Source organism: Eumetopias jubatus, unplaced genomic scaffold (genome assembly GCF_037043125.1).
Source record: "Eumetopias jubatus isolate StellerSeaLion01/CBP00866 unplaced genomic scaffold, mEumJub1_p1.0 scaffold_1, whole genome shotgun sequence".
In the NCBI taxonomy this organism is placed as follows: domain Eukaryota; kingdom Metazoa; phylum Chordata; class Mammalia; order Carnivora; family Otariidae; genus Eumetopias; species Eumetopias jubatus.
This window is the reverse complement of record NW_028274807.1, coordinates 210,805,822-210,826,953: the sequence shown is the minus strand read 5'-3', so window position 1 is coordinate 210,826,953 and position 21,132 is coordinate 210,805,822. Positions and strand designations below refer to the sequence as shown.

At 54.3% G+C, this 21,132-nt stretch overlaps 1 protein-coding gene across 2 annotated transcripts in view; it reads left to right on the top strand.

The window, feature by feature from the left end:
- Positions 1-21,132, top strand: part of SLC44A2 (solute carrier family 44 member 2 (CTL2 blood group)) — a 27,204-nt gene extending 6,072 nt beyond the window's left edge. The window contains exons 2-22 of one of the 2 annotated variants that reach the window (XM_028088697.1): positions 8,865-8,913; positions 10,647-10,720; positions 10,844-10,928; positions 11,444-11,528; positions 11,737-11,847; positions 11,929-11,989; positions 12,081-12,204; positions 12,324-12,407; positions 12,499-12,611; positions 14,937-15,068; positions 15,166-15,265; positions 15,351-15,443; positions 15,624-15,708; positions 16,316-16,578; positions 16,664-16,758; positions 17,002-17,105; positions 17,211-17,284; positions 17,373-17,443; positions 17,675-17,763; positions 18,890-18,974; positions 19,824-21,132. In XM_028088697.1, the coding sequence (XP_027944498.1) occupies positions 8,865-8,913; positions 10,647-10,720; positions 10,844-10,928; positions 11,444-11,528; positions 11,737-11,847; positions 11,929-11,989; positions 12,081-12,204; positions 12,324-12,407; positions 12,499-12,611; positions 14,937-15,068; positions 15,166-15,265; positions 15,351-15,443; positions 15,624-15,708; positions 16,316-16,578; positions 16,664-16,758; positions 17,002-17,105; positions 17,211-17,284; positions 17,373-17,443; positions 17,675-17,763; positions 18,890-18,974; positions 19,824-19,930 (2,084 nt within the window). In that variant the 3' untranslated portion in view covers positions 19,931-21,132. The other variant, XM_028088696.2, reaches the window with a different exon arrangement.

Genomic DNA, 21,132 nt, shown 5'->3' with positions numbered 1-21,132 from the left:
CACCTGGTACCGAGTTGCTAAGTAAACAAGCACATCTACAGAAAAGCTCAGCACGGAGTTCTGACTCTCCCCCAGCTTCTAGAACCCAGCATCGCCTCTGCTCCAGTCCAGCTGCATTCTTCCTCGCCCTGTCCCTGAACCTTTCATATACCAGAGCCTTGGTTTCTCCATCCATAAAATGGGGTTAACAACAGTATTGGCTCCTTCTCGGGGCTGCCTCCAGGGTTCAGTGAACTGATACAGGTACAGCACTTTGCCAAGAGCTTGGTCCATGGTAAATGCCCAATGAGTGGGGGTCATCACGGAGCATAGAATTCAAGAGCATGGTTGTCAGGAGCAGAGTTCAAATCCCAGCTCCTACCGGCTGTGTGGTTTGGGGCAAGTCATGAAGCGTCCCTGTGCCTTGGTTTCTGTATTGGGCCCTATACTCTCAGAGCCTTGTGAGGATGACATGAGCTTCTAGAAATAAATGTCTGGTTTGGTGCCCAGCACAGGCCCGGCACATAGTAGGTGCTCTATCTTTTGCTCTTAGCATTGTGACGAGGACTGTCACTCTCGGCTTTCCTACCCGGACGCTATCCCCAAACTCTTTGTCAAAGGGACTCATGTGGGTGGCTGGGATCCCGTTCCCTAGGCACAGACTTCTGGGAAGGCAAGGGTGAGCCGGCCTGGCTGCATGGGTGAGGCCCTGGGCCGCTGTAAACCTTGGGGACTTGGCCGATATCTGGAGGCCGTGGGCCTGGGTGGCACTTGATGCCCTGGCACCAGCATTGTGCCTGAGCAGCCTGGATCGGTTTCCTTATCTTCTACACCCACTGCACTGCCTGGGACGGCCTTTATGCCCAGCAAGGCCAGGACCCAAGGGCCACCTCCCCCACCCAGCCTGGTCTGTTGGCCTAGCTTATCCCCCATCCTCTCCCCCCACTGTTCCATCTTTAGTTCTGCCTCTCTCAGTATCTGCCAAGGAAAAGGCCTGGGTTGGAGCCAGAGGGGCCTTGGTTTGATTCACATAGCTCCATCCCTCACCAGCTATGTGGTCTGAGCACGTGGCCTCATTCAGCCCTCTCTGTCAAATGGGACCGCGCCCCTGGCTGGTGGTTGTTGAATCCCGGACCTGTGCTAAGTGCTTTTTGAGCATTGAATCCTAACACCCACGAAGCAAATGTTAAGTATTAATTCCACTCTCCACACAGGAAAACGACAGCCTGGGGAGGGAAAGGGCATGTCCATGCCCCCAGCCCTTTGGAGGGCAGTAATACCACTCCTGGTGGTTACAGAGAGTGCATGTGGGCGCACCTGGGTGGCTCAGCGCGTTAAGCGTCTGCCTTTGGCTCAGGTCATGGTCCCAGGGTCCTGGGATCGAGCCCCGAGTCTGCTTGTCCCTCTCCCTCTGCTCTCCACCCCCACTCATGCCCTCTCTGTCTCTCTTTCAAATAAATAAATAAATAAAATCTTTAAAAAAAAAAAACAAGCCCACAGGGAAACCTGGGTGGCTCAGTCGTTAAGTGTCTGCCTTTGGCTCAGGTCATGATCCCAGGGTCCTGGGATCGAGCCCCACATTGGGGTCTCTGCTCGATGGGAAGCCTGCTTCTCCCTCTCCCGCTCCCCCTGCTTGTGTTCCCTCTCTCGCTGTCTCTCTCTCTCTGTCAAATAATTAAATAAAATCTTTAAAAAAAATAAAATTAAAAAACCCACAAAAAAACAAAGAGAGCATGTGAAACCTGCTGGCACAGAATGGGGCTCAACACTTGGTTCATGGCCTCAAGACTGGGGGCGGCAAACTGTTTCTGCAAAGAAACAGAGAGTAAACATTTCAGCTCTGCAGGCCACGTATGTCTATCTTGGCACCCAACTCTATTGCTGTAGCCTAAAAGCAGCCACAAACAACATGAAAAGGAACCAGCATGGCTGTGTACCAAGAAAAATGGACTCACGGCCGCTGACATTTGAATTTCATATAATTTTCACATGGCAAACTAGTCTTCCTCTTTTGATGTTTTTCAGCCTGTTAAAAATGTAAAGACCATTCTTAGTTCTGGGTCATCTGGAAACAAGGAGTGGGTGGATTCCTCCCCCACGCCCACCCCCCCACCCCCCCAATCCCCCGCCGCCCCATGACAATTTCTCAACCCCTGGTTACGCAGTGTGATAGGTAGAGTAATGCCCCCCCCCAAAGATGTCCATGTCCTAACTCCTGGAAACTGTGACTATGTTAGCTGACAGGACAAAAGGGAATTTGCAGATGAGATTAAATGTAGGATCTTATGGGGCGCCTGGGTGACTCGGTTGAGCGTCTGCCTTCGGCTCAGGTCATGATCCCGGGGTCCTGGGATTGAGTCTCAGCAGGGAGCCTGCTTCTCCCTCTGCCCGCCGCTCCCCCTGCTTGTGCTCTCTCTGACAAATAAATAAATAAGATCTTTAATGCATACATACATACATACATACATACATACATACATAAATGTAGGATCTTATAATGGGGAGATTATCCTGGCTTATCCAGATGGATCCAAGGACAAGGGCCCTTATAAAGGGAGGAGGGAGGCAGTAGGGAGTCAGAAAAGGCGATACGGCAGTGTCCGTGGATGTGGGCTGGATGGGCACAGGAAGGGGCCACAAGCCAAGGAATGTGGGTGTGCAGGCAGCCTCTAAAAGCCAGAATGGGTAAGGAAACAGATTCTTGCCGAGAATCCACAGAAGGAACACAGCCCTGACAGCGCCTTGATTTTAGCCTAGTGGGATGCACTTTGGATGTCTGACCTCTAGAACCATAAGATAATAAGTCTGTGTGGGGTTTTTTTTTGTTTGTTTTTTGTTTTTTGTGGTTTTTTTAAAGATTTATTTAATTGAGAGAGCGAGAATGAGAGAGAGAGAGAACATGAGTGGGGGGAGGGTCAGAGGGAGAAGCAGGCTCTTCGCTGAGCAGGGAGCCTGATGCAGGACTCGATCCCGGGACTCCGGGATCATGACCTGAGCCGAAGGCAGTCGCTTAACCAACTGAGCCACCCAGGCACCCTTGTGTTTTTTTTTTTTTTTTTTTAAGATTTCTTTATTTGAGAGAGAGAAACAGAGCATGAGCAGGGGGAGGGGGAGAGGAAGAGACTCTCAAGCAGATTCCCTACTGAGCACAGAGCCCACTGAGCACATGGGGCTCCATCTCATGCCCCTGAGATCATGACCTGAGCTGAAACCAAGAGTCAGAACTTAACCGACTGAGCCACCCTGGCGCCACAAGTTAGTGTTGTTTGAAGCCACTAAGGGGGTGGCCATTTGCTGCAACAGCCCCAGGCAACTCATCCGGATGCTCACTCATGAGCTGGGTCGCCCTGCTCTGCTGCTCACCATGGGTACACGATTCGCTGGGGGCCCCCGGGTCTGCATCCCTCAAATGGAGGTAAGGATGGGATCCATCTCCCAAGGTTGCTGTAAGGAGGAACCCAGGGAAACCATGTGATGTTCTGGAAAAGTGCCTGGCACTGGTAAAGGGCAGTGAAATGGAGGCATCCGGGCATCTGTACTGTTATTAGCTTGCGGTATTGTTGCATAGATTCAGCAAGTTCTCATCCTACAGGTTTGGATGGGGCTCAGTGATAGAATCCAGGAGTATTCAACCTGCCCCCCCCCAAAAGTTAATGAGAGCTGCTGGAACCCATCAGATGGCTGTACCAATGTTTCCTCTGGTATTTCTTTCTTTTTTTAAAAATTTTTAAGTTTTTTTTTAAGATTTTATTTATTTATTTGTCAGAGAGAGAGAGGGAGAGAGCACAAGCGGGGAGAGTGGCAGGCAGAGCAAGAAGCAGGCTACCCCCTGAGCAAGGAGCCTGATGCGGGACTCGATCCCAGGACCCTGGGATCATGACCTGAACCGAAGGCAGACGCTTAACTGACTGAGCCACCCAGGCGCCCCTCCCTCTGGTATTTCTTGAGAGATACCAATACCAATACCAAGCCTCTGGCAGGCGCTGCCCTGTATCTTTAGTTCCATCTTATAGAGGGACAACTCAGGTTCATGCAGCAAGGTCATGGCCCCGCTGTCCCATCCATAGCCACCAATTTCTCTGAGAGCTGAAACCTCTCTCTGTGTCTTCCCCTCCCCAGCCTGGCCAGGTCATGCTCCTGCTTAGAGACTCTCAGTGGCTCCCATTCACCCATCAAACTTGGAGTAGGGACCCTCTACTTGTTGCTAGGCGGCTGGGCAAGCCACTTCCCCTCCCTGAGCCTTGGTTTCCTCCACTGTAAAATGGGTTGATGATAGGACCTCCAGTATAATGAGGACAGAGCTAGAGTCTGAAAGATACTCCTCAGTCAGCACCAGCCACCTTTTTTTTTTTTTTTAAGATTTTATTTATTTATTTGAGAGTGAAAGACAGGGAGAGAGAACTTGAGCATGAGTAGGGGGAGGAACAGAGGGAAAGGGAGAAGCAGACTCCCTGCTGAACACGGAGCCGGAACCGGGGAGGCGGGGGGCTGGGGGGTGGGCTCGATCCCAGGACCCTGGGATCATGACCTGAGCTGAAGGCAGACTTTTTTTTTTAAGATTTTATTTATTTATTTGAGAGAGAGAATGAGAGAGAGAGGGAGAGAGAGCATGAGAGGGGGGAGGGTCAGAGGGAGAAGCAGACTCCCCGCTGAGCAGGGAGCCCGATGTGGGACTCGATCCTGGGACTCCAGGATCATAACCTGAGCCGAAGGCAGTCGCTTAACCAACTGAGCCACCCAGGCACCCCGAAGGCAGACTCTTAACCAACTGAGCCACCCAGGGGCCCCAGCACCAGCCATTCTTCTATGGTTGTTTCCCCTTTGCCAGTTTGGCTGCCATTCAGGGGACACAAGAAATTTCCAGTGCTCCCTTATCTCTTCTACACCCTTACCAGTCTCGCCTCCTATCCGATGGTGGAAATATGTTCCTGTGTTTTCCCTTCATACTCATAATAGTTCCGAGTTTTTATCTATTTTGCATGATTAATGCGTGTGGAATTTATTTTGCTATGTGTCGGGGGTGAAGTTAACTTTTTTTCTTTCCTAATGCAATCAAGGCTACTGACAGGTTGATTTATCCTTTCCCTGCCCAGTGAAAATTCCACATTTATCATGTATTAAATTAAATTCTTTACATATGGAATTCACAAATTAATTTTTTAAATACATGCACCTGGAAAAATCTAAGCTATGTTTTTACTTTCAGTCTTAGCTATCTTTTTTTTTTTTAAGATTTTATTTATTTATTTGACAGAGAGAGGGAGAGAGCACAAGCATGGGGAACGCTAGAGGGAGAGGGAGAAGCAGGCTCCCTGCTTGGCAGGGAGACCGATGCAGGGCTCCATCCCAGGACCCTGAGATCATGACCTAAGCCGAAGGCAGACACTTAACCATCTGAGCCACCCAGGCGCCCCTTAGCTATCTTTTTTAAAAGTTATTATTTATTTATGTGAAAGAGAGAGAGAGAGAACGCACACACACTCAAGCTGGGTACAGCGGCCAGGGAGGGAGGTGGGGAGCAGGGGGAGAGAGAATATCCCAAGCAGACTCCAAGCTGCGCAGAGCCCGCAGGGGGCTTGATCTCAGGACTCTGAGATCATGGCCTGAGCTGAAATCAAGAGTTGGACACTTAACTGGCTGAGCCACCCAGGTGTCCCCAGTCTTAGCTATCTATAAATGGTTTGTGTACTGTGTTTATTCATTCAACAAACACCAAGTGCCAGGTGCTATTTTGGGCCCTGGAAACAGTTGTGAACGGAACAGACATAAATCCCTGCCCTTGGTGGGAACAGGCAAGGGAGCAGACAATAAACAAGCAGCATGTAAATGTGTGATGTGTCAGGTGGTGATAAAAAAATAAAATAAAATAGGGTGATGGGGTAGAGGGGAAACGGATGCTGTTTTGGATAGGATGGTCAGAGAAAGCCTCACTGAGGAGGGGATGATTGAACAGAGGCCTGAATGAAGTGGAGCCACATGGACATCTCTGGGAAGAGATTTCTAGGTAGAGGGAACAGCCAGTGCAAAGGTCCTGGGGTGAGACCATGCCTGGTGAGTTTGTGGTATAGTTAATGAGGCCAGTGAAGGTGAACCAAGTGAAGGGGAGAAAGGGAGGGGACCCGGCAGAGCGTAGGGGGCCTTATAGGTCATGGTGAAGAGTTGGGTTTTTCCTCCAAGGGAGGCGGGAGCCATGGAAGGTTCTGGGCAGAGGTGTTCACAGGCTTCTCTGGCTGCCACGGAGGGAACGGACAGTGAGGGGAGGGGGAGGGTGGGAGCTGGGAGAGCAGGGTGGAGCTGCCTGCACTGGTCCAGGCAGGAAACCACAGCTGTGTGACAAGGGTGGGGGTGAGAAGTGCTTGAATTCTGGATAGATTCTGAAGGCAGAGCTGGCGTGAAGTAAAGCGAGGTATCTCAGGTTTCTGGTCTGGGCCCTTGGGAAGACGAAGCTGCCTTTTCTGAGCCGGGGCAGGTTGGGGACCATCAGGGGCTTGGATGTAGCTGTGCTGAGTATGAGACACCCATGAGACCTCCAGGAGGTGGGTGTCACAGGGGTGTGCAGCTCAGGGGACCAATGTTGGGGGATCATCAGGGTGGAGCTGGTGGCTGAAGTCCGGGGTCTGCAGGAGTGTCCCCAAGGGACCTTGTGTAGCTGGGAAGAGGCCGCAGCCTCTTTTTTTGTCCACTGCTTGGACTGGGTGGGTGGGACCAGCCAGCCTTGGGGTTGGGAGAGACCACGGGAACCACAGGGTTTCTTTGGGATGCCTGGTCACCCAAGGGCATGGCTTGGAGCCTTGAACCTCCCCTGTTTGCTAAAGCCTGTGGGCCAGGGGTCAGGTGGGGCTTCCACAGCTGGAGGCCCCTCGGGGGAGGCACATTCCTCTAGGGATAAGCTGACTTAGTGACCAGAGCCCTGCCAGGGGATGCTTGACTCTGAGGGAGCAGCTTATTGAGCAACAACTGTATATGAGCACACTATAGAACCCCACTGCTGACTGTATGCCTCACACCGAATATATATTCCTGCTGATCATGCCCCGGCACCAACTATATAATCGACTACACTACGAAGTATACAGCTGGCCTCAAAGAGCTGTTGGGGGCGGGGCAGTGAGAACAGGCACATGATTGAGGGAGCATACAGTTGGCTTGCGGAGTGGATGGTTGGTGTGGGGCAATACAGTAAGGGGGGCGTACAGCCAGCTGACTGTGTGCCCCACACCAACTGTATACCTCCTGGTATCCTGTGATTGGTCTGTGACCAGTTTTGGTTTGATACTTTAGTCCCATTTCACAGTTGAGGGGGCTCAGGGCAGGCAAGACACTGGCTGAATTGTCCTCTGGCTTGGATGGGGCCGAGGGAGCATTTGAATCTAGGCCATGCATTTAGGATGTCAGCACCACAAGAACAGTCCCACAAAATTGGGTCTCTCATTTGCCACCGTACTTAGTGCCCAGCCCTGGGCCAGCACCCGGTAGGTGCTCAATAAATACTTGTTCTACGAAACAATGGCTTCAGGATTCACGGTTGGGATGTGTGAAGGGGTGGTGAGCTGGGGTGTCTAGCCTTGGGGGCCACCAAGGGCAGTGCCAGGCAGGGATGGGGCATCTGGGCTGCCCGTCCCATTTTGCCAGTCTTCAAGAGAATAGCGATGTGGGTTTTTATACGGAGTCTCCCAATGTTTCACTGTTGGCATTTCATTTAAAAAAAAAATGCAGACCGAAATAAAACGCGTCCATTGGCTTGAGAGTTTTCAGCGCAAATACTCTATATTTGGGAGTTTGGGTTCAGCCATCTGCCTGTTTGCGGCGCCTATATCTAGAGTTACCTCCCTGCGCGCCTCAGTTTCCATACCTGGAGAATGGGACAACATGAGGCGCCCTTCCCGGGGTGAGAGGGGTTGTAGGCGGCGTCGCCTGGTTCGCACGTAGGGGGAGCGCCGAGGCCACGGGGTGAAGCCGGAGTTGCCCGGGTGGGGGCTGGGCGGGGGGGGCGGAGAGGGCTAAATCGGGTGGCCGGTGAGCGGCGGGAGCAGCTGCCGCCCCGCCCGCGGCCCCCCCCCCCCCCCCCCCCCCCCGCCGTCCGTCCGTCGGCCAGTCGGTCCCGAGGCTGCAGCTCAGCTAGGGCCGGTCAGACCGGTTTGGGCCGCCCCGCCTGGCTCCGGGCTGGGAGGAGCCGCCGCCCGTCGGTCCAGCCGTCCCTCCCACGGGACGCCCGCGCTTCCAGACCCGGCACCAAGGGGGCTCGGAGCAGGCGGCCGGCCGCCGGGGCTGGGCGCCCGCGGGAATGGGGGGCGAGCGGCAGCATTACTACGGGAAGCACGGTAGGCAGCGCGCCCCTCCCGCACCCGGGCCTGGCCACTTGGAGGGAGCCGCGGGAAGACCCGGCTGGGAGCCAAGAGTGGGGAGCAGAATTGCCCATCCCTGCGGGTAGCCCCTCACTCTAGTCCTCTTCGGGAGCTGCCTCTCAGAGGCCCCTCCAGACCCCTCCACTGAAGGGTTTGTCTTCGTAAGCTCCCTCCCCTGTACTCCTGCAGGAACCTTCTCCAGATCCCACCTTGGAACCCCCTTCCCTCCCTGGCTCCCCGTTCCCAGTTCCCGGTCCGGCCCCTTCCTCAGTAGGTGGCCCCCGGTCCTGCCCCCTCCGCAGTGGGTGGCCGTCAGGTGATAACTCGGGGCTGTTCTCCATCAGCCACGGCTCCCCCTGCCTTGGCCTGCCCGTACTGGGGGCTGGGGTGTGGTCGCCGGGAGGTGGGGTGAGGCAGAAAATCCACTGGGTCTGTGGACTTCACTCTCCCTCTGGGCCAGAGATACCCCTAGGGGCTTCTGGGGGAGGGTAGTCTTGCAGCCCCTTCTTGGTCACCCTGCTCAATCTTGCCGATTTTCAGGAACACCACAGAAGTATGACCCTACCTTCAAAGGACCCATTTACCACAGGTAAGGGCTCTGGATTCCTGGGAGAGAAGGGTCTCTGTTAGCACTGCCTCAACCTGTTTCTTTACCCCCCCCAGATGTTTCTTTACCACATCTGCTCTCCAACTAACTGGTGACCGATATTTGCGACTTGACAATTAAAGAACTAATTTCCCAAATACACAGTCTTTTTTTAAAAAGATTTTTATTTATTTGAGAGAGAGAGAGAGTGAGAGAGAGAGAGAGAGCAGGAGCGGAGGGCAAAGGGAGAGGGAGAAACAGGCTCCCTGCTGAGCAAGGAGCCTGACTGGGGACTTGATCCCAGGACCCTGAGATCATGACCTGAGCTTGAAGGCAGATGCTTAACCAACTGAGCCACCCAGGTGCCCCCAAAGAGTCTTTACAAATCAATTTTTATTTATTTTTTATTTTTATTTTTTAAAGATTTTATTTATTTATTTGAGAGAGAGTGAGAGAGAGCGAGCACAAGCAAGCGGTGTGGCAAGCAGAAGGAGAGGGAGAAGCAGGCTCCCTACTGAGCAGGGAGCCTAACATGGGGCTCAATCCCAGGACTGTGGGATCATGGCCGAGTTGAAGGCAGACCCCTAACTGACTGAGCCACCCAGGTGCCCCACAAATGAATTTTTAAACTCAGGCAAAAGACTGGAAGAGATGATTTCTACAACAAGAAATACCATAAACAGTGAAGTTATGGGGAAGTGTGCAAACTCACTGAAAGGTAAAGGAATGGGATTTAAAACAGGAACCAAATAGTTTCCCCATCACAGATTAGCAAAGATTAAAAAGATTGGCACATAGGCTGCTCTGAATCTAAGTGGCTCAGTATATTTTGGAGGGAATTTGGAAATATGAAATTTTTAAAAAAGATTTTATTTATTTGAGAGAGAAAGCACACGTGCGGTGAGCATGCACGTGGGTGGGGGAGGGGCAGAGGGAGAGGGAGAGAGAGTATCCCTAGCAGACTCCGTGCTGAGCCTGGAGCCAGCTTGGGGCTGGATCCCATGACCTGAGCTGAAACCAAGAGTCTGATACTTAACTGACTGAGCCACCCAGGTGCCCCAGAATATGAATTTTTTAAAAAAGATTTTATTTATTTATTTGACAGAGAGAGAGCACAAGTAGACAGAGCAGTAGACAGAGGGAGAGGGGGAAGCAGACTCCCCACTGAGCAGAGAGCCCAGTGTGGGGCTCAATCCCAGGACCCTGGGATCATGACCCGAGCCGAAGCTGGCTTCTCTCTCTGCCTCTTCCCCAGCTTGTGCTCTCTCACTCACTCTCTCCCTCTCAAATAAATAAATAAATAAAATCTTCTAAAAATAAAATTAAAATATAAAATAGTTTAAATTTTAAAAAACATGAATCCCTATTGCTATTAAAGGTGGGGGGAAATGGGCACTCAATCAAAGGAGAGCTGAACATTGTGGCCAACTGCTTCAAGAACAGTGTAGCATTAGGTATCAACATGTAAAGGGCACCTGGCTGGCTCAGTCAATAGAGCATGTGACGACCCCTGATCTCAGGGTTGTGAGTTCGAGCCCGGTGTTGGGTGTAGAGCTTGCTTAAAAAAAAAAAAAAAAAAAAAGTGAAATGTACGTGCTCTTTGGTACAGCGTTCACACCATTAAGGAACACGTGTCCAGCTAACTCATGAATGTGGGTGTATGTGCAGGGCAGGGTGGGGTCCGTGGTACATAGGGCCCCAAGGCTCCCACCCTGATGCCGTTCTCTGTTCCCCAGGGGCTGCACGGATATCATTTGCTGTGTGTTCCTCCTCCTGGCCATTGTGGGCTACGTGGCAGTGGGCATCATAGGTGAGTGGAGGGGGGCACGGGATTGGGCTTCCAAGGTGGGAGGACAAGCCACAGCCTCTAGGGCAGACATGGGGCTGGTGGTGAGGAATGACAGTGCCTCAGTGTCCCTGGATCCCTCCACAGCCTGGACCCATGGGGACCCTCGGAAGGTGATCTACCCCACTGATAGCCGAGGCGAGTTCTGCGGGCAGAAGGGCACAAAAAATGCGTGAGTCTGGCTCCTTGGGGCCTGGTGGGACTGGAGAGGTGTGGGCAGGATGGCTTCATGAGCACTGGGGAGAAGGTTCTAGGCTCCCACCATCCCCAGCCGCTGTTCTAGGCCTTGAGGACACTGCACTAAATGAGACATTAAGAGCCTTGTCCTCTGGGAGCTCACGATTTAGGGGAGGGACAGAGAGGAGACCGTCCGGGATCTGATGTCAGGCCGGGTGAGCTAAACAGGTGAGCTAAAAGCAAGTTCAATCCAGGCTGTGCCACTCCCTGGCTGTATGAGCTAAGACGAGTGTCCCAACCTCTCTGGGCCTTATTTTCCTCATCTCTGAAATGGGGCTCATCACAGTCCCACCCTCATGAGGCTGTTGGGATGGTTAGATGAGCCACCAGGCAGAGCTTAGAATAGGGTTGCTGCTACCTGAGTTGTTTGCAACTCTATGTATAATTAGATATTATATATAGGAAGGTTGAGAAATCTTGACAGTTTTCATCTCCCTTCCCCAACTCTAGGAACAAACCCTACCTGTTTTATTTCAACATTGGGAAGTGTGCCAGCCCCCTGGTCCTGCTGGAATTCCAGTGTCCCACCCCTCAGGTAATTCAGCCACTCCCATATCTTCTTTGCTACCCCTGCTTTCCATCACCAGGCCCTTTTCTCCCCCGAGGGACAGCTTCTCTCTCAACCCTTTCTTTTCCCCGGTGAATGGGAGGTGGGGCCTCTGTCCCACATGGGGATCCGTGGGGATCGGGTGTCTGTCTCGATCCCACCCAACCCCTGCCTCCTGCCCCCCCCCCCCGCCAAGATCTGCGTGGAGAAATGCCCCGACCGTTACCTCACCTACCTGAACGCTCACAAATCCCAGGACTTTCAGTACTACAAGCAGTTCTGTGTGCCTGGCTTCCAGAACACCAAGGTGAGGGGAGGCTAGGGAAGGGGGGGGGCGGGTGGAGGGTGCTGGCCTGGGGCATGAACCCCTTTCCCCCTTTCTTGCTAGGGTGTAACTGAAGTGCTTCGGGATGGTGACTGCCCTGCTGTCCTCATCCCCAGCAAACCCTGTGAGTCTGGGGTTCCTCAAACTTGGGGGCGGCGGTGGGGGTTAGGTTTCAGGGGCTCAGCCTGACTGGTCTCATTCCCCGCTCCACACAGTGGCCCAGCGATGCTTCCCAGCCATCCATGCCCACAAGGGGGTCCTCATGGTGGGCAACGAGACGACCTATGAGGATGGGCACGGCTCTCGAAAGAACATCACAGAGCTGGTGGAGGGCGCCAAGTGAGGACCGCGGCCTGCCCACATCGGGGTCCTACTTTCCCCGGGTGGGCCTGGGCGTCCCCTGGGGCTGACCCAATCAGGGAGGGGCTCCGACATGAGCCTTGTCTGCTTGTCCCCAGGAAGGCCAACGGGGTCCTGGAGGCGCGGCAGCTGGCCATGCGGATATTTGAAGATTACACGGTCTCCTGGTACTGGATAGTCATGTAAGTTGGGAGGGAAAGTGGCCCCCCTGGTCTGTGTAGCCTGGGGCTGGTGAGAGGGTGCGGTCTGCTCATGCCCCTGTTTTATCCCCAGAGGCCTGGTCATCGCCATGCTGATGAGCCTCCTCTTCATTGTCCTGCTCCGTTTCCTGGCCGGCATTATGGTCTGGGTGATGATCATCATGGTGGTTCTGGTGCTGGGCTACGGTACGTCTCCGCCTCCCTGCACCCTCCCCACCTCTCAGCCTGCAAAATGCCTCTGCTCTCTGGCCTGACCGTGGCGATCCAGAATCTTGTCCTAAGCCATCTGTCTTTTATTTGGCATATTTGTGAAGATGTTCATCTCAGCCTTGTTTATGGGAGTAGGCCCTTGGAAATAACCTCTGTGTTTATGGATGGAGGATGAGTTAGATCATAGACTTCCAGTGGGACCTGGATCTGCATTTTATCTACATCAAAAAGCATTCTCAAGTAGACTACGTGGTTAAAGATGTGTGCTCTAGCCCCAGACAGCTGAGGGTTAAAGACCGACTCTGCCAGTTCCTTCCTCTGTGACCCTGGGCAGGTGACTCAACCTCCCCGTGCCTCAATTTCTTCCTCTATAAAGTGGGGCTAATTAATATTTACTAGTTAGCAGGCTTAATGAGAAAAAGTGTACAGACGAGATGGGGGGAGGGCCCTGTAGATCTCAGGCCTGTGCAACCCAGAGGCAATGCACAAACCCCGGTGCTTCACATTCTGATTCTTCAGATAAACATTCCAGGGGGGAAAGATGTCTCATAGGCAGCCCAATGTGAGGACGCAGATATTAAAATATTCATGCTAATGGTGGTTTCTAGCTGGGTGCTGGCATTTTAGGCAAATGATTTTTGTTTGTTTTTAAGATTTTATTTTTTTATTTTTTTTTAAGTGTTTTTTTTTTTTTTTTTTTTTTTATTTGAGAGAGAGAATGAGAGACAGAGAGTACAAGAGGGAAGAGGGTCAGAGGGAGAAGCAGACTCCCTGCTGAGCAGGGAGCCCGATGTGGGACTCGATCCCGGGACTCCAGGATCATGACCTGAGCCGAAGGCAGTCGCTTAACCAACTGAGCCACCCAGGCGCCCAAGATTTTATTTTTTTAAAAAGATTTTATTTATTCATTTGAGGGAGAGAGTGGGTGAGAGAGAAAGAGAGAACATGAGCTGGGGTGGGGGGTGCAGAGGGAGAGGGAGAAGCAGACTCTGCTGAGCGGGGAGCTGGACACAGGGCTTGATCCCAGGACCCCAGGGACCTGAGCCGAAGGCAGATGCTTAACCAAATGAACCACCCAGGCGCCCCTAAGATTTTATTTTTAAGTCATCTCTACACCCAGCGTGGGGCTTGAACTCATGATCCTCAGATCAAGAGTCGCATACTCAAAAAGAGTCGCATACTCTACCAACTGAACCAGCCAGGCACCCCTGTTTTGTTTTGTTTTTTACTTTATCTGCATTTTACAATTCTACATAAAGCTAAGGGGCATATTGAAAATCCCTAATGCCACCCCACTGGATGTTCATACCCACATCCTCGGTCCCCACCCATGAATCATTGTTACCGGGTGGGAAGGAAAGCCTCAGGTCACAGAGCATCCTGGCACCTATTCAGCCGCTCATTTATGCATGCATGCATCAAGCCTGGATCGAGTGCCTGTGTGTCCCAGGCAGTTTTCTAGGGCCTGGGGGGTGTGGGGAAGATGGACAAGAAATAATAAACCAGGGGGAGCCCGTGACTCTTGATCTCGGGGTTGTGAGTTTGAGCCCCATGTTGGGTGTACAGATTACTTAAAATCTTAAAAAAAATAATAAACCAGAAAACCCTCTAGAAGGTGCAAGCAGAGAGAAGGGCCAAGAGGTTGAGTGTGAGGGGGTGTGATTCGAAATGGGAGAAGCGGTTTGAGAAGGTCTCATTAGACGGTGACCTTTGAGGGATGCCTGGGTGCCTCAGTCGGTTAGGTGTTTGCCTTCAGCTCAGGTCGTGATCCCAGGGTCCTGGGATCAAGTCCCACGTCAGGCTCCCTGTTCAGTGGGCAGCCTGCTTCTCTCTCTCTCTCTCTGACAAATAAGTAAATAAAATCTTTAAAAAAAAAAAAAAAGTGATACTTGAGTAGAGACAGGAGGGTGTGAGAAATCCAGTACTAAGCAGCGGGAACAGCAAGTACAAAGGCTCTGAGGCGGGGCGCCTGGGTGGCTCATTCGGTTAAGCATCGGACTCTTGATTTTGGCTCAGGCCATGATCTCAGGGTCCTGGAATTGAGCCCCAAATCGGGCTCCATGCTCAGCAGGGAGTCTGCTTGGGATTCTCTCTCTCCCTCTTTCCCTCCCCCCTGCTCTCTCTCTCTCGCTCTCTCTCACAAATAATAAATCAATCAATCTTTACAATGGCTCGGAGGCAGTTGCAAGCAATGGCAGCCGCTCTCAGCTTTGGTTCTTGCTTCTGCTAAATGGGGGTGCTCCCACCTGCTCTGCAACATTGGGGGAGCAGCTGGTGGGCTGAGGTCGGTCCCCTGTGCAGGAATATTTCACTGCTACATGGAGTACGTGCGACTGCGGGGCGAGGCTGGCTCCGACATCTCCCTGGTGGACCTTGGCTTCCAGACAGACCTCCGAGTGTATCTGCACTTGCGGCAGACGTGGATGGCCTTCAGTGAGTTCCAGCCCCTCCCCCCATCCTGCCCCCGCTGAGGCCTGGGAGGGAGTGGGGACAGGCGGCTGGCAGACTTGGCCCCCCTCTGCCCCCACAGTGATCATTCTGAGCATCCTTGAGGCCATTATCATCTTGCTGCTCATCTTCCTGCGGAAGAGAATTCTCATCGCCATCGCGCTCATCAAAGAAGCCAGCAGGTGGGTGCCAGGGTGCCCCGGGGCTGGGCTGGGGTGGTCCCAGGGCTGCTTGGGCCCTGATGCCTGTGTCTCTACTCCTCCCCAGGGCTGTGGGATACGTGATGTGCTCCCTGCTGTACCCACTGGTCACCTTCCTCCTGCTGTGCCTTTGCATCGCCTACTGGGCTAGCACTGCCGTGTATCCACCCTCAGACCCGGATCCCTGACCGCAGGGATGGCTAAGGGCCAAACTGGCCTAGAAGTGACCTGCAGCTTTGGGGGGGTGGGGGCAGACCAGAACCCGGTAGAGGAATGGATCCTTTCTCACAAGCCGCCGGGGCCCCAATTCCAAACCTCAGGTTCCTTAATGAACCTCCAGCTTCCTGTCCACTTCCAATGAAGCCGTCTATAAGATCTTTGATGACGGCACCTGCCAATTTGCTGGGAAAACCTGCAACCCTGAGGTGGGGGTCGACTATTTCCCCAGCAGCCCACAGACTCTCTGAAACCTCTCATCCCTGCCTGGGGACCATTCAGCAAACATTCGGTGCCTGCTGTATGCCCGGTGCTGGATGTGGGGAGCAGGGTGGGGAAGAGATCCAACTTGGCAGCCCCCAGCCCACCCTGACTACTGAACCACCCACCTTTCTCCCCTTGACTTCATTTCCTGCCGCATACCCCTCCCTTAACCCACTGACAGCCAGGTCTTGCCTCTAGAACCCCTTCCTTGCCATTCACAAGCCCCTCTCCTGACCCCTGTGGTCTTTGTACTGATCTCTGCCACTCTTGTCCTTGTCCATGTGGCCACTCCCCTGATGTGTGACCCCGCGCTGATCCCCAGGATAGCTTCTCCTGCCTCACCAACCCCCCCACCGTGCGGTCAACGTTCCTGTCTTGTTTCTAGAACCCCTTTTAGAAGCCCCTATACTGAACCCCCAGTCCCTTGACTTACCTCTGATTCCCACGACTCCTGTCCCACCCCAGAGTCCATCTGACCCAGACCTGATGCCCAGAAGCCACCCTGCCCCCCTGGCCCCTGTGTTGTGACCCAGCTCTGCATCCCTCCCACAGACCTTCGCCTCCTCCAATGAATCCCGCCTGTGCCCTGGTGCCCACTGCCAGTTCGCCTTCTACGGGGGTGAGTCGGGCTACCATCGGGCCCTGCTGGGCCTGCAGATCTTCAATGCCTTCATGTTCTTCTGGCTGGCCAACTTTGTGCTGGCCCTGGGCCAGGTCACGTTAGCTGGGGCCTTCGCCTCCTACTACTGGGCCCTGCACAAGCCAGACGACCTCCCTGCTTTCCCACTCTTCTCTGCCTTCGGCCGGGCGCTCAGGTGGGACTCCAGGTGGCCTGGGAGTGGGGGCAAGATGGGGTTGAGGAGCCTTGGTGCAGCCACTGACCACTCCCTTGGCCCTCAGGTACCACACAGGCTCCCTGGCCTTTGGTGCCCTCATTCTGGCCATTGTGCAGATTATCCGAGTGATGCTCGAGTACTTGGATCAGCGCCTGAAAGGTGTGGCCCTCGGGTGGCTTGCTTCGGCTGCTGGGGGTCTGGGCTGAGAGTCCTGGGTCCTGTCGGTTCCTACTTGGGTGAGGGGCAGGACCCCGGGGGTTCTGCATCAAGTTTCCTCTCCCTGTCTCTTTGAGTAGGTGGGCTCCGGGAATCCTGGACTGTGTGCATGCAACGAAGAGGTGGGGGTGGGTGGATCCTACCAGGGGTCTCCCCTCACCTCTGCATCCCTCCTTTCTCTCTTAGCCGCCGAGAACAAGTTTGCCAAGTTCCTCATGACCTGTCTCAAATGCTGCTTCTGGTGCTTGGAGAAGTTCATCCGATTCCTCAACAGGAATGCCTACATCATGGTGAGGGGGCCTGGGACCCAGAACCAGCCCACCAGCTCCTGCTGGGTACGAGGAACCCTCATTCCCAGCCAGTGGGACTGAACCCCCTCCTACTCCTCCCCACAGATCGCTATCTATGGCACCAACTTCTGCACCTCGGCCAGGAATGCCTTCTTCCTGCTCATGAGAAACATCATCAGGTCAGGCAAAGCACGGCCCTCGGGCTGCCTCCCTCCTCCCCCAGTCCCTGAGCCCGCCTTCATGCCTGCTTCTCACTGTCCCCTGCAGAGTGGCCGTCCTAGACAAAGTTACCGACTTCCTTTTCCTGTTGGGTAAACTTCTGATCGTGGGTAGTGTGGGTGAGTGCTGCTGGCCAGCCTGTGGAGGTGTGGGAGCCTGCCGGGGTGACTTGCAAAGTGCTTTTGGGCCCCCCCATCTTCTTTTGTGACAAGCGTGTCGGGGTGACTTGTGAAGTGCTGTTGCCCCCCCCCTTCTTTTGTGACGAGTGCCATGTTCTCTGAGGTCAGGGGCGGGGGGGGGCTTCCTTTAGCCAGAACCCTCATCCATTTTGGTTTCCTCCCTCTCTTTAGGGATCCTGGCTTTCTTTTTCTTCACCCACCGGATCAGGATTGTGCAGGACACAGCACCGCCCCTCAATTATTACTGGGTCCCTATACTGGTATGGACCTTTGGGGATGCGTGGGGGTCCAGGGAGAAGGAGGTGCTGGGGTCTCCTGGTCTCTTTTGACTAGACAGATGTGGATGGAGATCACAGGTGGGGGATTGATGATTTATTCAGTCCGCAAACATGTAGTAAGCACCTACTGTGTACCACGCCGGGGGGCGGGAGGGGCAGGAAAGGCTTCCCTCCAGAGGACCTTACCTTTCAGAGGCAGATAGATCTCATGATTACAAACTGATCCCTGCCACAGGGGAGAGTTACAGGGAACTGTTAAACTGTTTGAGCCTGTGGTGGAGGATTTGGGCAGGCCTGGAAGGCCAGGTGTCTTCACTTTGGAAATGATGTCGGATCTAAGATCTGAAGGAGATACGGGGAACCTCCAGGCACAGGGATCAACAAATACGGGGGCCCTGAGGTGGGCCTGTGCCAGCAATAGCGAGGAGACTGGTGTAGCGGGGAGGGGGTGGGGATAAGGGCCGGGAGGTGGTGGGGCCACGAAGGGGTAATGTCATCACCCTGAGGGCAGTGCAGGCCTTGGAGCCCAGTGACCTAGATTTTTATCTGAGTTCTCTATTTGTTCACTCTAAGATGAGTCCGTCTGGGCAAGTTATTTAATCTCTCCATGGTCCACTCACTTCAATCCGTAAATGTTTATCAGATACCTGCCAAGGCCCTGTGAGTCTCCAAATTGTTGGGGGGGGTGTGGCCATAAGTGGGACAGATACAGTCTAGTGGGGATGAGGGCATTATGCCTGTAATGCCCTAAACACGCATAAAATTGCAGCCAGCCAAAGGTCTCAGAGGACAGGCATGCAGTGCTAGGAGAGCATAAAACAGGGTCTAGGTGTCAGAAGCAACTTCTTGGAGGAGGTGGTGTCTGAGGACTTGATGTTTGAACTGAAAACAGAAGGATAAGAAGACAAAAACTTGACTAAGTCAGGACAGCAGCATGTGCAAAGGCCCTGGGGTTGAAGAAAACAAGGAGTGAATGGCAGGACTTAGTTTGTTATTCTAAGGAGGGGTTATCAGCGGGGAAATGACAGGGCTCCGAGCCTGGGAGGGTGTGGTGAGTGGGAGTTGCTCTAGGAGCTGGGGTGGAAACAGCTTGGCTCCCCTTGCCTAGACGGTGATCATCGGCTCCTACCTGATTGCCCATGGCTTCTTCAGTGTGTACGGCATGTGTGTGGACACATTGTTCCTCTGCTTCTGTGAGTGACCCCTCAACCCAACCCTTGCCAGGCCCTGGCTGCCTTCTCCCCTCTGGGCATAACATCTGATGGGGCTATGTATTCAACGGCCAGGAGCCCCCCAGCTTCCCCGGGGACTGGCTGTTCCGCGTCAGAGGGCCCTGGCATGCCTTCTCGGCCTCCTCCCTCTGCTTGGAGCTGCTCCATCCTGTTGCCCCCTGGTCCAGGCTGCAGCTAGGACGCTGTGCCCCTGGGCCCTCGGCTTTGGAGTTTCTGGCTTTGTTGGGGGGGGGATCTGTGGCTGCTACTAACTCTGGTCTCTCCATCTGTCTGTTTTGTTTTTGTTTTTGTTTTTGTTTTTTTCTTTTCTCTTCCTCTACTCCATGCCTGCTGGCTTCCCTGTTCTTCCCCGCCTCCCTCTTTCCCTCCCTTCCTGACCACCCCATTTTCCCCCTGCCGGTTCCTGGGGGGAGCCCAGGTGAGGACCTGGAAAGGAATGACGGCTCTCAGGAGCGACCCTACTTCATGTCGCCCGAGCTGAGAGACATCCTGTTGAAGGGGAGTGCGGAGGAGGGGAAGCGGGCAGAAGTTGAGGAGTAGAGAGGGAGGGAGGCGTGGGGGCCAGGCAGGCCTCCTCGTTTCCTCCCTGTAGACCGGGGGTGCATGCGGGGCAGCCCTGCCCGGGAGTGTGGGGAGCGTGTGCGTGTCCCGTTCCCGAGCCCACCACAGCCTGCCCCTCTCCAGTCCCAGTGTGTCTTGCTTCCTAACCCTCTGAGCCTTCTCTGTGGCCCTCGTCCTCCTACCCTGTCCCCAGAGGTCCCTGCCCGTGGGCTCCCCTCATGCCACCGTCTTGGGGGCCTCTCTCCGCAGTGGAGGACCTGGAGAGGAATGATGGCTCAGCCGAGAGGCCTTACTTCATGTCTCCCAACCTCAAGAGGCTCTTAAACAAGACCAACAAGAAGCTGGCGGAGTCCTAAAGGCCCTCTGCTCTCCCCCCACCTCTCCAGAAGTCTCACACTGGGTGCTCAGCAGCTGGGTCAGAACCCCTGGCCACCTGGGCTCACCTGAAGTCCAATCACTGCCGCCTTCTCCCACCCCCCAACCATCCAGTTACCACTGGATTCCAGGGACCTGGAAGATTTGGGGCCTCTCCTCCCTATGCCAAGGGGCAGTTGGCGTTTTCAGGGCGGCGCCCCAGGACTGCACGCACAGCTCACTCCAGCCCTCGCTGGCCTGGATGGGGAGAAGTCCGGTGAGGCCTCTTGATGTCTGGCAGGCAGGGGCGCCCGACCTCTGTGGGCTGCCTCATGCTTCCTGTTCTCTTACGATGGGGCAGCGTGTGTGTCCGCAAGAGCGATGGCCAAGCTCCGGCCCCTGAGGCCTCCTGTTCACTCGTGTCTGCTCCGGCCAGGACCGAGCCCCTTCTCGACGGCTGAACAGCTGCCTCACAGGCTGCCATACGCGTTTCTTTATTATTATTTTTTAACCCGGACATGCATTAAAGGGTCTATTAGCTTTTTTCTGTCTGTCTCCACGGCTGAGATGGGGCCGGCTGCGGAGTGCCTTGTTTCGTGCCCTCCCTGCTGGGGTGGGAGTGGCGAGGCCAGGTGGGGGTGGGAGGCCACAGCAGGGGTGTCATGGAAGGAGAGGGAGTGAGTCTGTCGGGGGAGGGCCGCTGGGGTCGGGGCGCAGACCGGTGTGGACAGAGCAGAGCAGGAGGAAGGAGCCCGCTAACAGCTGCTTAATGGAAACCCGCTGGCTGGCAGGAGGCGTCCGGCCCAATTTCCCCCCTTCTCCCGCCAGTTACACAGCTTTCTTTGTGAGAGAGCAAGCAGCTGAATCCACCCGAGGGACGACGTCAGGGGAAGGGGTGGGGGCAGATGCCGTGGGCAAACCCGGGCCCTCCCCCCACCCCATCACCTCACCTTGAGGGATCCTTTTGCCAAATTCACTGAACTCCGGGGACCTGGTCTCCTGGTTCCCCCTTCGCCCTACCCCGGGCCCCTGACTTCATGTCTTTGCTCATCAGCACCACGGTGGCACCCCGGAGAGGGAGAAACCCAGCCTGGGGTCCCAGTCTCCTGTGCCTGCCCGCCAGCCCTCAGGCCCCCCGTTCCGTCTGCACACTCTTGCGTGTTAACTGCATTCCAACCACTAATAAAGTGCCTATTGTACAGAG